This window comes from Macrobrachium nipponense, chromosome 30 (assembly GCF_015104395.2).
Source record: "Macrobrachium nipponense isolate FS-2020 chromosome 30, ASM1510439v2, whole genome shotgun sequence".
Classification (NCBI taxonomy): Eukaryota; Metazoa; Arthropoda; class Malacostraca; order Decapoda; family Palaemonidae; genus Macrobrachium; species Macrobrachium nipponense.
Window position 1 is genome coordinate 54,714,176 of NC_087218.1, and position 16,402 is coordinate 54,730,577.

Genomic DNA, 16,402 nt, shown 5'->3' on the forward strand with positions numbered 1-16,402 from the left:
GAGGTCTAGACCTAGGAGCGTTTGCGGAGCCGACCAGATGCCCCCTCCACTAAACTGGGGACACTCATATCACTGTCCACTGAAAAATCACTAGCCTTACCTTGCAGGGCAGCCATTTTGTTTTCCATCAACTTGAAGGCTGCTTTTAGATCCGCAAGTTCTTTCGCTGAATCTACAGGTTCTGCAATAGGAGAAGGGGCTGCAATGGAAGGAGAAGTAGCAATACTTACCCTTGGGGAAGATCCCAAGCTAGGAATTAGTTCATTAGATCTCGAACTACTTAAACTTCTATAAGAAGCCTTCCTCACTCTTTCTCTCTCTAACTTTTTCAAATAATTAGTTAGATTCTTCCATTCATTCTCACTCAAATTCTCACATTCCTTGCAAGTATTAGTGAAAGAACATTCATACTCCCTGCAACCCTTGCATACAGTGTGAGGGTCTACCGAAGCTTTCGGCAACCTCACCTTACAGCCTACATTCACACAACGTCTCACAACCATTCCAATGTCAGACATTTTTAAAGAAAAATCCAAAATCAAGTCCACAAAACAGTCCACAAAAGCGTATGCCAATCCAACAATCCAGATACGTCACCAAAAGTCGGTCAAGAAGATCAATTGCCGGTGAAAAAAGAAAAACCAATCGAGAGGAACCAACAACAATGTTGATGGTCCGGGCGACAGAAGAATTCTGATTAGAAAACGGGAATGGTTCCTAGTCCTGCCACCCAGGGCAGGGCGGTAGATCACCTGACCTACCGGTAGCGTGTGCCGCGAAATTTGAAATTCTGTCGGAGACGACGGAGTCTATAGCTAAGTATATATCTGGCAGGGAAGTTGAATGTATAAAATTCTGAATTTTTGTTTGCTTGAAGATGTAGCAAAATTCCTTATAGACATAGTAACAATGTAACCTATAGTCAATAACATTTATCTTAAAATTCTAATTCCAGATCTTTTCTGTAATTTAGTTGAGAGGAGAAACAAACAAAATTCATAAAAACAAAAGGTAAAACATTTATACAAGAATAATACAGATCTCGACAAGATTATTTAAATAGATACAGAATCTTTAATTCATTATTAGCATAAAAAAATTACTTAAGTGAACAAGGTACTTTGGCTGGACATTGCATATCCATTGATTATTCAGTGACCTACTGTTATAGACAAAGGTATGGATAATGATTGGTAATTTACAGAATTTGTAAGTAGTACCCTAATAAGAGGAATAAATATGTTTTAAAATATAGAAGACATTTTAGTATAAAAAACTATATATTCAAAAAATAAAATATCAATATGAGTTTTGAACAATAATACTTCTGGGAAACCTACATAATATAAGGTACTGTACACTTATTGCTACTGCGATGGTATATATTCCGTCATAGAAGTAAAAATTAAAAAATGCAAAAAAATGTGAATAGAGAGGCAACTGAATTTACAAATGATAAGTCAATTAAACTACAAATACATTCTTAAAAAACATCTACAGTATATCAGCACTAGAACGTTATTGATACCAGACTATTACAGCTTAGTCTGAATGCCCAACACTGCAAAACCACACTAAAGTGCATAAATTTGTGTTATTTACTATAATCATTATTAGAGAAAGAAATACCATGGCTTCATGGATATATGTGCAACCATGCAATGGCTAAAGTAACTGCTTTTAACTTATTTAAAACTGTGTTAGTTAGGCTAATGTCTGTGTTGAGTGCACTATACCAAACCAGTCAATTTCAGACATTCACAAGTGAAAGACAAACACCAGTCATCAGCACCAATACTTCCAGCAAGAATTTTTGTTACTTGAAGCTACTGTTGGACAAAAAATTTTGCTGGCTTCAAGTACAGCCATTTTAAATAACATGGTTTACAAATTTTATGTTCAGAAAGGCCAAAAAGAGGTTTCTTTATTTAAAAAACATACTTGTACTTCCGAACAATAATTATCTACCACTTCTGAGCCAGAGAAGTAATTCCAAGGTGTCAATTATAGTGACAATTCTACTGTATAGTTAAAGTAAAATACTTAATTAAATTAAGGCACATATCAGTAAATAGTTATTATACTTTTGCAATGGCTTCAAACTTTGATAAAGTACATATTAACCCTTATTGAGTAATTGTTACAAAAAAAATCCACATGACCTGATAAACACACATAGATGGACAAATACGGTACTACTCTGAAATAAATTACTATGCAGGATGACCTGTTCCTCTACCTTCTGTAATACATGAAAACTAAATTTTTATAAAAGTACAAAATTAGTTTTTCCATAAAAACCCATCACTCATATATGCTCACATTCGTGTGTGTGTGTGTGTTTTTTTTTTTAACCCCTCACTCATAGATCCTCACATTTGTGATTTTTTTAATACTAGACTCGTCAACATGATTAGTAATAGTTGTACTACCCATGCAAACCAATTCTGCTTCAACAAAATAGGAGCAATCAATGTCATTTTCACATTCCTAGACATCTGGAACTTTTCTAGAGCCTGCTTGAATCTACTGGTGAGAAGGCATACTCATCCAGATTGTCCAAGGGATGTAATATTGCAACTACTTGCTAGGCTGCTAGGTTCAACTGGCCTGGAATGTATCCTGGTAGGCTGCAACTGCAGCTTATTGCAGTCTTGGATATCTGGATGCAGCAAACATTCTTTTATGAAGGAAACTGCTCCACTGGAACTGACTTGGGTACTATAATCGATGTCCACTATCATCTGATTTTGTGTCTCGGATCTAGTGTCACCCCTAATCTTCAAGTAAGCTACTGTTTTAGAGTTGATAATCACCTCACCTACAACCTTTCATGTAGAGCTAAGGAAATATTTGGAGGTCTACTATAACAACAGCCTTCAATTCAAGGAAGCTGTGTCTCATTTCCTAAGAAATCACCCAGTGATCTAGTAGGTTTTATCCCCAGCCTCAACTCAACATGTCTGTGAATGTCAGAATCTCCAGTGATCAAAGGACCAGCAGGGTACTTTTTATGCAGAAACACAGGACTCTCATCTGAAATACCTTCCCTGCTCAAACAAAGGGTCTTTCCTCAAAACAAGACGCACTGGGACATGGAAGCATGCATTCTCAAGTGCTAGGGATGCAAGGAACTTCCCCATCTTGTTAAATCACCACATTAAAGCCACTATTTCCACCCTGAAGGAAGTCTGCTGTATTAGCTTGTTTAAGGGACTAAGGTTGATTATCAGCTGCCATCCTCTCATCACCTTTGGCAACAAAACAGAAAATTGCAAAATTCAGGCAAATAAAAATAAACATAAATCAATGAAAAACATGCTGAAATACCTGTTCCCAGGATAATTAGGTCTCAACTACCACAGTTATCTACACCTTGAGGTCAGAGGTAAGCACTGGGGATGGATAAGTACCTGATAAAGTGTAGAAATCATATTTGTTTTACTTTCTAAGAGAATGAGGAGAGGACTGGAAAGGAATTTAACCTGACTTACAAGCTTTAGGTTGTCAAGCCAAGTACTGAGGCACTTTTGGCCAATCAGTATTACGACAGTGAAAAGAGAGAGTCAGGTTGATTGGACAGCAAGACAGGGATCCAGAAAATATGGGAAATGAAGTATTTGGATCCAAAGATGGAACTAGGAGAAAGCCCCAGTGTTAATCTGAAAAGTAACAGGTAGAGGTGTTTGACAGCAATGAAGCAGGAACTAAAAAGGAATATGAATATAGTGGCAACCTAGCACTGAGGACCACACTACACAGATTTATGGAAAGGTGGGACATGCAATCGACCCCCACTATTCGCAGACTCATGATTCGCAGACAAGCCTATTCGCAGATTTTCCTGTGGACTGTGTATTCACATTATTCATGAAAAATTTGCCTATTCACAGTATTTTTCACTAAGAAATATTCACAAATTACTGTATTTTTCACATAATTTTTGTGACTAAATGCACTTTTTGTCATAAAACTATTAAAATGATCAGGTACTATAAGCATTTTTAGAGGAGTTGTATGTATATGTGGATTTTAGCTATTCATGGGGTGGTCTGGTACCGATCCCCCATGAATATGGGGTCTACTGTACTACTGCTAGACAAAAGACTGTTAAGTTTTCTTGAGGACAACTGAAGACTGCAAAAGTGGGCATACATGAATAGTGGGGTTACAGCAAAACAGATTCCCAATAGTATATTAAATGCTGGCTGAAAGATTGGCTTGAGAATTTTGTTGTATACATAGTTTGATGAAAAAGGCCATGAATCTGTTTGTGCCACTGTAGCTAAAAGAATGTCAAAATGCATATTTGTTGAGGGTTTTATATTACATTTAGCTTTTATTTACTGTAGCCCTGTCTGGTGCATACTCAATTTTTGTTAGTCTCTAAAATTCACATCTGGGTCTTAATTGCTTTACCATGAAAAGGTTACTTGAGTCCCTTGTGTATATATATTATGAAAACATTTCTTTATAAATTTGTTCTAGAAATTATTATACTGTACATACTGCTCAAATGTTTCTTTACTTGTTCAGGCAACCATAACTGGAAGGTTAGCTTGAGCAAGTAGTAAAGATTAAAGTACATGAAGTCAAGGACTCGGGGTAAACACAACTGTTAAACACCTAAGACATTTATATTTTGAAAAGATTTTAATAATTTTTAGGAATATCTGATAAATTGCAACCTATAATGGAGCATGTAGTTGTGTTAATCCTTCATTTGCATATATATACTGTACTTTCCTTGAAAATTAGTTACATGTCTCATAAAACAGAATATCTTCTGACATGAAGAAAATATTAACATGTAGAGAAAGTGGTGATGAAAATATACAATAATACTACCTGAAAATTACAAAATACTGCACCACCAACTACTTGCAGGCTGGGAGGCATCACTTGATGCAGTCTTTGAAGTATCCTCATCAAGGTCCCTGTCTTCATCACTAGATGATGCCCAGTCTGTATCATCTTCTGAAGCTGAGTCTGCTGCCTTGGCAGAGAGTTTCTGATAAAATTTAGGAGTAATAACTTCCCTTCCATGAGTCTTCTGCCCACTCCTGTAATGGAAAAAAAATCATAAATATATTTAATCTGAACACCAAGTAGTTTGGTTTTCTCCACACATTAAACGATACCTGATACAGAGCTTTAATAAATGTTGTCATAATTTTGTTTTTCCTTCTCTTATATATATCATACTTTTCTGAAAATTTATCTTGAAACAGCAGAATAATGACATGAATAACTATGTGAGTAGATGCCAAAAGAATTGGGTATAAAGCCAAATTCCCCAGATTCACCTCCTCTCTCCGTGTATCCACACTTTCAGGAGGTGTCCTCCAGTTACTATAATCCCAGGAGAACAGCTCATAGCCAGGTAACGGCCTTCATCTGTATCTACAAGAGAGCAAATGTAATTTCCTGTTGCTGCGTTCCTCACTGAAAGATATAGAAAAATTTAATCAATACTAATAAAGTAATAAAAAGCCATGCATGATTACACTTTGAAGTACACATAACACTACTTTTAACACTTTTAAAAGTGTTTGGGTTTAACACACACAAAATTAGAACAAAAAACTCTCAAGCTTAATTTATATATAAAAAAATTTCATAGTATGATATAAAAAAATTTCATAGTATGTGGTATCCATCACTATTCTGGAGGAATGAATGAAGAGTTCAACTAAAAGAAAGTATAGGTCATCCAAAAAATGACATGATAAAATCACCATACTGACTTTCTCATCTACCAGAAACATTTTGTTACTGCTCAAACCCACTCATCCTAAATTAACTGCTTCCTCATTCTGCATCAGCTAGATAGAAATACAACACAGGATTCATGCAGTATTTGAAGTAGCTACTGTATGTATCTTTCAATCATGCCAAGGCATTGCTGGAACAACTATCCGAGGCAGTAAGCTACTGCACCTGTAAGTAATTGCCAAAGTATATAAATCAGGTGCCCTTTAATCTTAATGTTCTACTGTCCAATCCTTTTAATTTCAACTTTTTTGCATTTTCACATCTCACTTAAAAGCAAATCTTTTGAAGGAGATCTGTATCTACAAATATGACACTGTGATCTTGTAAATAATAACAATAATAACTTGGGTATGGAAATACTATCTGCAGAGTCATTAATTTCATTTGGGTTCTATTACCCAACAGTATGGGAATGGTGAGTGAATGCACTCAGGATAGTAAGAGGTTAGGATGGAAAGAACTCATCAGAAATCTTAGTCTGTAATGAGTTGAGTTTTTCTAGCTTCTTTCTAAAATAAAAAGGCTTCCTTGCCTCTGTAGTTGTATGTGGCAAGACACCAACTAACCATTTATGGAAGAGTGTCCAGTATCAATACAGTAAGATGATGAGAGTAAGTGTCCATCTGCTGCTACTGCTATGCTATCGGTCATCCCAATATCTCCTCTATGGTTACGTAGGCGAGTAACACTACCTGTCAAAAGAATTAAGTTTTTAATTAAAATAGATCAATGGCAAAGTAATACAAATAACCAGCCATTTTTGTCTCATTTTCATAAATCTGTATTTGCGATAAGGGATATATTTGAATACAAACATGTATACAATATCTTGAAGACATTCTTTTTTCCTCCATTAAAAATTTGATATGCAACTAAAATCAACCTGTCCAAGACAAAGATACTCTGTCTTACATGTGTTCCCACTGCAGATAATGATTAATAGATGTATCTATTTTGTCTAAATTAACAGTTATTAACCCAAGAAAAGGGAACTTTGTAGTAGAAACACATGGCTGAAATTGACAATTTAAGGATAGTCAAATTTGAAAATTTTTGGGAGAAGAAAGGATGACAATTTTGGAATTTTTCGTGATGGTATGGCGGTAAACTGAAAAAGAAAATGTGATATTCACCAAAGCAAAGCACTAGTACTATGCACCAGGTAGTTGTACTACACCTTAATTTGTTTAAAGCTTTTTCAATACTTGTAAAGCAGAAGTTTATATTTTTTGCATGAACATATTGAGATTCAGTATAATGGAAATACAGCAATAAAATATTAAGAAAAATGGCTGGCATTACAAACCTTTTTTCCAGTCCAAAATTTTAATATTTGGTCCATTGTCACCCAAAAACAGCACCCCTCCAATACCAATTAGAGTGGAGAGACATTTAAGAGGAACATAAGCCTGAGATTCTAATTCCATGAAAAAAACAGAGCTCAGAGTCCGGGACAATACGTTATATTGCCAGATGCCTATATCTCCTTCTGCACTTCCTGCATAAATTTGATCATTTTCAATCTGCAAACCAAAAATAAAAATTATCATATATAGCTGCTAACAAGAATTATTAAGTGGTATATCTTGATTTTACTTTGCACTTCCTAATAAAGAAACATTTCTATATAAACTGTATCTTCTCATGAGTTAAGGATTTTCACCCATTGTACATCTAGAAACAAATAGCGTACATTATGTAGTGATCCAGTACATCATATTCACTGTCAACAAGAAAGGCCACATAATTAAATAGGTTCACCATACACCAAATAATTTTATTATTAATCACCAGGGTTTTAAAAATAAGATGAAGATTTTTCAAACAATAATTACAAGATTACTAACTCTGTTAAAGTGTGGCTTGCTTTCTATTATGATATCCACATTAAAATGACACCAATTTATGAACGAATTCAACATTTCATTTATTACAGCTTGTCTCTTTCCAAATAAAAGTTCAACTAATTTCACTTTACCAATTTTCACCTTAGTTAAAAATAAACCTTCAGTGGTCTCATTAAACTGCTGAAAAACAGTAATCAGAACATCATGTAAAGTACATGCAAAATACTTGGATCTGTATTTTTGTAAGAGCACTAAAGTCTGATACATTTGATGACACAAAGAAAGTGATCTCCAAAACAATTTAAATTAAGGAAGTGACATTGAAAACTTAATGGAGAAAATATGAAAATTGTAAAATGCAAAAACTCACATATAGCGCTGCGACTTGGCACTGGAACGCATTGACGAAAGTGTGACGGTTTCCCTTAATAAGGCACCACACTTCGAGTTTTCCTCCTTCTGTTCCAGTAACAGTACCCCAGTTTGCACACTGCATCACAGTAATACCATTGTACGTGTATATTGAGCCAAAACTTTCACCTTTGAGGGAAAGAAAGACACATAAAACATATATAACCATATACAATATATAGTACCATATAAAACTGTGTTACATGAAGTACATTGACATGTGTTTAATAATAACTTCTGTTACTGTGGAGGAAGACCTCCTGATTCTATCACGCTCTAATTTGCGTACATACGACGTATTAATAAGTGTATTTCATGAAGTTTCAAACCAAAGTAGCATCCAAATTTTCCCAGACTACACCATCTACCATACAGTACTAGATGTGCAGCACATTTTAAAGTCTTGGTTTTTCTTTGATAAGGCTCAATAGCACAATTGTCTCTTAAGTTTTGTTCAAGCTGTGACCAAATTATGGAGTGATCTTTTTGGCAGCATCATTGAATCATTGGAACTTTAGTTCAAACTGGAAGAAAACCTTTTTTTGTTGAGTCACTCACATTAGTCTCATTCATTTTTCTTTATTTCCCTTTTATGGTTTATTCTTTATTTTTCTAATCTTACTCCAAAGTGGGCTACTTTTACAACCTGACTTGCATCCATCACACTAACCTGTGGTAATGTCCCACACTCTCAAAGTGCAATCTAAGCTCCCTGAAACAGCCAAAACTCTGCAGTTCCTGGAGGTCCTTTACTGTAGGAAAATCGCATCGACTCTGGATCATACTGTGAGGAAAGAACATTTTTCTTATTTTACCAGAAATAGCTAATGAAGGTAAAACAATTCTCAGTACGTAAACATGTCTTTCAAGACAGTTCTTCGTATTGGATAGTTTAAAGATTTTTAATAAAATTATGATAAGGAATTTACAAGTGTAAAGTTAGGTTAAGGAACTTACAAATGAAAAAGATATAAAAACATAAACAAGCTGTGCCTTAGCAGAAAGTTCCAGCCTCTTTAATTCATGGCTAGGATTACTACATAAGCCTTTACTAAAAACTCTCAAACAGGACTAAAGATTTATCCAACCAATGTACAACAATCTCAAATGTGAGTCATGGGATATACTACATTGTATGAGTGCTACACTACACATATGTTTAAGGAATGTAGTTATGGTAACTGCAGGAAGCCAGGTACAGCATGTGAATGTGCTTTGTATCCATGGAATATATTCATAGTAATCACAGGTCACAGCTAAGGAATGTAAACATACTTCAAGTTCGTGGAATATATCTCTGGTACTTGCAGGACACACCAAAGGAAAAATATCTACAAACACATTAAATATACATAAAGTAGCATAAAAAGACAAAGAGAAACCAATGAAAATCTTGAAATTAACATGGGTTGAAACAGAGCACACCACAAAAGAAGGCAGAGAAGAAAATTGTTTTACCATGGGCACTCATTCCCTTATAGTTTTAATTACATCCCCTCACTCCTTTCAAAGTCAAGCACAAGGTTATCTTAGGCACTTGCTTGAGTCATACACAAAACCAATTTTTCCTACACTGTTTCTAATTACATTTCAATCCTAATAAAAATGGTTTGCTTAAAAACACCCATGATGCATTTATCCAATTCTATATAAGAAAAGCATACCAAAACTAATACAAGTGGCAAAAATCTCAACCAATTCATACAGAAACCTATACAATGAAAACTTCAACAGGATGAGACTTGCTCCCCTTTTGGGCCAATAATTACCAGATATAAGTTCCTTTGAAATAATTACAGTACATGGTACTGTTTGAATTTGTAGGAAGACAAATACAGATTTTTTCATTATACAGCTGCTTGTCCAGAAACCAAAAGTAGCTCCCTGTGTCTAGTAAATGCTGCAGATAAGAAATGAAAACCAAACCTACTTAGGGAACTTAACAAAAATATTTTCAAGCAATTCAATTCGAGTAGTTCTTGCTCAAAAGGAAGACAAAATTAAAGCTACATTTACCTCAAATTTTCTCAACAAAGAGTACGCTAATTCTGCAGGCAGGAATGCCACAGCTGTAACTGATGCTGTGTGCCCTCTCAAACTTCGCTCTTCTTTGGTCTTAGAGATTCGCCACACTTTCACAGTTGTGTCTCGGCTAAAAAAAAAAAGTGGAAACGTGCATTACTAGTTTCCTATTCATAATAATTATACTATCCTTATATCTTTAATTGAAGATGGAAGCTAATCTAAACATTTGCAATATTGTATTGTACATTACAAGCAAGCTATTCATGATTACTGCTATCAGCTAATTTGTTGTGGCTTCCTCAAGGTTCAAGGTTTGCTTTAGTTCCCTCTTTAAAAGGCAATAAATACTATAACAAAAGTAGAGTTCTGCATAAAGATTTATTATGCTCTTGTTAGGAATTTCAATGTTCATATACACAAAAAACATACTAAATTATCAAAAACTGACTGAATAAATGTTGCAGAATGCTTAACTGCAAAACTTACTGGTGCATATATAGAATGCATATTAAAGCATAAAAGGGAAAATGATTACCAAAAAGTTGCACTAACCTAGCAGAGATGATGAATTCATCAGTACAGTCCACAGAGAGTATGATATCATTGTGGCCTTCTAAGGTATACACTTCGTAGCTGCTATCTCTCCATAGTGACTTCTCTTTTACTGGCCCTGTTAAACATTTTTGGCTAACTTGGTTAGCATTTCCTTTTACCCTGATGGATGAAGAATTCTCTTGCACTTCACTTGCTCCGCTGTGAACATTTTCTTGAGTATGTTTCTTTTTAGTTGAGTCTTTTCCGTGTAATGCTGATGATATCTCCAAGTTATCAGCAGGTGATACGGTAGTATTCAAGGAGGTAACCTTTTCTTTTCTTCCTGTATCATGATTTGTATTATCTGAAGTTTCTGATTTCACATTCACAATACTTTTGGCTTTCTTTCTGCTATGTTTGAATCATCAATACGGGACTGTAAATAAAAATTAAATACAGTACCTGTTGTCAATTCAGACTTACAGAAGGAGACAAAGACTTATGTTCACTAAAGATCGCTCTTAGATATCCAGTACACACATACGCAATGTACACAAAAATGCTTAAATGACAATGTTGTTTGTAGAAGGGAAATAATTTTGAAGCCAATTAGACATCACTGTAAAATTTAAGAACAACAACAAGCACCCATGTCACAAATGAAAAATACAGCATCGGTTATTCTTGAAAAATGTTCCATTGACTTTGATCAAATAAATGAAAGACAAATATAAAACAGGTATGACAAATGATACTGATAATGAGCTAGAGAAATTTATCCCTCTTGACCTTCCTCACTTTGTACATTAACACTGGTTCAGAGGTCTTTATTAACACTGATTCTGAGGTCTTTATGTAAAAGACACACCTCAGGGCTGCAAGTTCTAAGGGGTATCTTAAAATGTAACATTTTTCTCATTTATGCTTACAAGTTTGTAAAATCTTAAATGAATTACATGTAGTTATGAAATATGAGATTAATTTATAGATGAAAGCTTCTACTAATTCAATTTCCAAAATGCAAGGCCCAATTCTTAAGCTTCCAAACCATCAGCAATAGTACATAGTACTTTATCATTTTTATCCAAATTTCAATATTATGCATGAAACAATGTCAAAATAGTTAAAACCACTAGAGACCAGAGGAGCAAACAGTGCTGTTAGTGAGGTAATTACTACAAAAGCATTAAATTCAATTGCCCCCTAAAGAAAGTAGCTTCACTCATTACAGGCTTTCTTTAAATATAGAACTGTATTTGTGTATGAACAAGAAACTAATGCTACGTACTGACATAATGTTAAAACAAATTTTAAAACTAATAATACTGATAAGATGTTAAAAAAAATTATAACATTCTTTAAACAAAAGCATCGAAGTATACCAATCACATCACAAAAGTGTGACATACCTTTGACGCTTCATTATATCTTCATCTTCTTCTGGAAGGATATTCTCCAAAAGATACGGAGTTCTTTTCGAAGGCTGTTTTTACTGTTTATTGGGAGTTAAGGAAAGTAATTATCAATTATGAAATCCTAAGACAGGATAGCTTATGTTGGTCAGAGACATCAACCTAAAATTTCCTAATACGTAGTACCTTCATAGGGAACTATTCTTTTGTTTCTATAGTGATTTTTAAGTTTGTTGCTCACACCTAAGTAAAATTAGATAACTTCCTAAGTTACCTAGATAAATCATTAAATCAGTTAAGGAAACAAAATAATCATTAAGTAATACCCATAAAATTAGTAACCTTAGAAATATAGTGATAATGGAAATCCAATGCAGTTACTGTAGCACTTGTAAAATAACATATTTTTCAATTACATTTAAATTTTCCTAAAAATATAATTTACTTAAGGTTCTTTGCACCGACCTTCGGCCCCTAGCTGCAACTATGTACTATGTACTTTCATTCCTTTTACTGTACCTCCGTTCATCTCTTTCTACAATCTTGCTGTCCACCCTCTCCTAACAATTGATTCATAGTGCAACTTTTACTGTCAATTTCCATTTCAGCACTGAATGGCCTTAGTTGCCTCAGTGCTTGGCATAATGCCAAAAATCTAAATAAATCAACTAAATAATCAAATCAAATCAATCCTAAAAAATATATATATAATAGATATATATTTTTTATAATAATTAATATTAATATTTATTTATATAATATATATATATATATATATATTATATATATTATATATATATTATATAACATTTTAAATCTTTTATTTTATGGGATATACCTCAGTACTAGCTTGTTCAGTCATTGAACCTTGTTAACATGGTAGTTGTAGTTTAGTAATAAGAAGCAAGTGAGGAATGGGTATAGTACCACCATTCGCCAGTGTAGTCTCTTACTAGGGTAAAATACCGAATGGCTGGCCTCTACCGTAGCGCGACCACCATCCCGAAAAATAAACTTTAAGACGTCCTGTAACCCAGAATAGACATTAGTCCAAGGAAAACAGCAAAAAAAAAAAAAATTAGGCTGAAGCAACACCTCGAGGACCAATACGACTATCGAAGTAAGTTTTTTCTCCAAAGTCACAAATTAAGGCCATAATTTCCGATTTACGGGAAGGTGGTCGCGCTTTGGTAGGTAGAGGCCAGGCATTCGGTATGTTACCCTAGGTAGTACGTAATCTATGGTCTATAAAACATTAGTCATTCAACTTAAACATTAACAATTTAATTAAAGAAAATTAGCAAATATGGTTAAACTACTTCAAGGGTTATCGAGGCTTAATTAGCTAACAACTCTACCTCAGGCCTGCCAAGCGACAGACGAGAAACAGCTGACGGTATGACCAGCCTTATGCCTAGTCTGTTTGCTTAGCCTACTCACTTTAATTTGCTCTTCTTCATTGAGATCCCTATCTAGTAGTTCTAGTGATTCAATCTGTCGTAATTTCTTACGTATTTTCCGAATATCTTTATATAAAGGAGACAATTTAGTTGGGGAGTCAGATTCGTCCATTTCAGCAACGTAAGTAGTAGTAAACGTTGATTTGAAGCTCTGTGACGGCTCTTTAATACCTCCATTTTTTTATATTGAGATTAATGTAGTCATCCATTCTCTTTCTTTTTTATATCAATTTTGGAGACACCTTTATCTGCCTCTTTACGCAAGGTTACCGTCACCATATGTTTGTTTTAATTTCATATTTTCATTTTCAGTCAGATTTATTTTCTTTTAAACTTGCCTATAATACAGATTTCATGGCATTTAACTTGTTCATTTTCATAATGCTTGTCCAATTCATGCCTGTTTATTAATTGGCGCTGAATCTAACAACAATCTCTGACTCCTGCAGCCCATTTTGTGTAATGTCTCATTTGACTTGAACGCTTTCATTACTCTTTGCAATGGAGAATATAGCTAACTCAGTGAAGTATTTGCACAGGTTATTTCCAGATGACGTGAATTTTATCTTAAGCTCTATATATATATATATATATATATATATATATATATATATATATATATATATATATATATATATATATATATATATACATATACATATGGGTGAAGAAAAGAGACATATGGTGTTGGTTCTGACATGTTTCGGTTTTATTTCCAAGTCATTACTGAATGACTTATACATAGTGGCGGCAGAAACCACAATATATATACTAGAATGGCAATACGGACAAACATAACAAAGTGCCACACCTGATAGCTGTCAAAGGGGCATGGGTAAGAAAACTCATCAATGCCAGGGGACTTCGTTTATAAAGATGATAATCCTTTTTCCAAACACTGATATGGCGAGGAATGCACTGAGTTCCAGAAAATCACAGAACATTTTGGGTAGGTGAAGAGAGTATATATAATTCAGAATCATTTTGGGAAGGGGGGGGAGGAACACTTAAAAATAGTTCGACAGACAGTGTTAAACAGTTAATGAAAATGTAGGGTCAGCATCCAGGAATTGCAAAACATGTGGGGGGGCAAAAAAAAAAACCTATGTGTGAATGATGCAATGTGAGTGGGAAGTTTCGTGAAAAGCTGACGAACCCTATGTATAGGTTTTATTATATATATATATATATATATATATATATATTCTATATATATATAGATATATATATATATAAATATCTATATATATATATATATATTAATCAGAACATTCTTTTTATTTAAGACCAACTCTGTGTTATGATTGAGTGAATACATGTAGCTAGTTCCTCTATTTCTTTGCAATAACAATTTTGCAGCACAATACACAGCAATTAATTAAAGTACTTGTTTTTATTTATTTATCTTTTAATTCTCAGCCCACCCCTTCGTTCGAAAAGATTTATGTGTTCAAAATATGATGTCCCACAATTTTAATCAATCATTTTAATATCACTTGAGTCCAGTTAATAAAAATCATATTCATAATGATCATTTTCTGTACGTCGTGATAAATATATCTTAACTATAATCTCGCTGACTACGAATTAAGTAATAATAAAGTTACAGATTATTGTACTTTGCAACGGTTTCCTCGCAGAGGTCGTACATAGCATTTATGCTGTATTTTTTGCATATACCGATAAATATTTCTAACTAAAATGTCAAAAATTTAAACTTAAACTATAAAACTGTTGCAGACCATTATTCAATAGCACTTATTAGCCTTTGCAACGGTGTCCTCTCCAAGGTAGAGACAGCTGGCCTCGTGTAGAAAATGTCGAGAAGAAGAAACAAACAACCTGACTTGGAAGTTCTGAAGGAATTCACTCCGGGCGATTTCTCCGCGACTTTTGCCACGAAATTCCGACCATATTACAGGAGACGCCGTAACATACTTCCAAATTGAGAGAAAATGTGTAATGCACCATTGAGAGGACAGTTATAAGTGAGTTTATAAGTAAATAAGTGTGTGAAAAGTGGAGGGGTCCCGTTGGCCAACTTTCTAGCCTAGGCCATGCAAAGTCGGATGGGCCTCCTCCGCTGTCAAGTGTCATATGACTAATATTTATTCTGTATTTTATATCCGTTCTGACGTTCTAATTCTTAAATTTTAGGTATTGTCAACTAAAATTTTGGATTTGTAAATTATGAATGACCAAGTAGACCTACTTGGACTAGGTAGCTACACTGAGAAAGCGATAGGCTACCACTTACCTAGGCAGACTGAAGGTAGCTCACGCCTATTTCAGGTGGACCAAGCGAAGGCCGGGATAGGGCCTGTTAGAGGTAGCTCAGGTTTATTTTCGGCCTAGCTTAGCCATTTGTTACTGTAGTACCTCGTACATAGGTAGGTATATATAGAATTCAGCACATGGATACCATAGTTTAAACCACATCCGTAGATCAGATTCGCTAATGTTGTACCATATCATATTTTTATGGTGTAAATTTAGTGTAATATTTACAGCTCGGTATAACATTGTAAAATCTTGTTTTTTATTTTGTTTCTGTTTAAGTTTATCTACATTCATTTTATTCAGAATTTTTTTAATTTTTTTTAATCCTCTTCATAGGCTATATGACAATAATAGACGGTCCCATTTATTTGAACAGATTCTAAGGTAAGAAGGAAATAATGAAAACGTGAATATATTATAGTAAGCTAAACTTCCTACTGTAACCTACTAGGGACAGGGTCCCTTGGAACCTCTCTTAACTAACATGTTATAATAATGGCCTTTCCAAAGGTGTGCCAAGTCAGATATACTATGAATGTATTTGTTAGGTTAACCAAGCATTTATGATGGAAATAAACGTAAGTATCCCAAGAATTGCAAAATGTTTTGTTACATGGTAAATTTAAGAATAGGTAATTTTAATAGAAGCATTCACTTG

General features: G+C 34.2%; 2 protein-coding genes across 2 annotated transcripts in view; one reads left to right on the forward strand and one right to left on the reverse strand.

Annotated features, from left to right (window-relative positions):
* Positions 1-1,379: 1,379 nt before the first annotated feature.
* Positions 1,380-13,588, reverse strand: LOC135202160 (uncharacterized). The gene is made up of 10 exons (XM_064231414.1): positions 13,370-13,588; positions 10,611-11,014; positions 10,050-10,185; positions 8,807-8,817; positions 8,704-8,771; positions 7,993-8,162; positions 7,082-7,298; positions 6,342-6,467; positions 5,307-5,445; positions 1,380-5,063 (listed from the first exon to the last, which is right to left on the reverse strand). The coding sequence occupies exons 1-10, from the start codon at positions 13,574-13,576 to the stop codon at positions 4,856-4,858; spliced, it is 1,686 nt and encodes a 561-aa protein (XP_064087484.1). The 5' UTR covers positions 13,577-13,588; the 3' UTR covers positions 1,380-4,855.
* Positions 13,589-15,282: 1,694 nt separating this feature from the next.
* LOC135202524 (exportin-T-like) overlaps positions 15,283-16,402 on the forward strand; it is a 79,850-nt gene continuing 78,730 nt past the window's right edge. The window contains exon 1 of the mRNA XM_064231979.1: positions 15,283-15,452. The gene's annotated coding sequence lies outside the window, so the exon portion shown is untranslated. The remainder of the gene's footprint in view (positions 15,453-16,402) is intronic.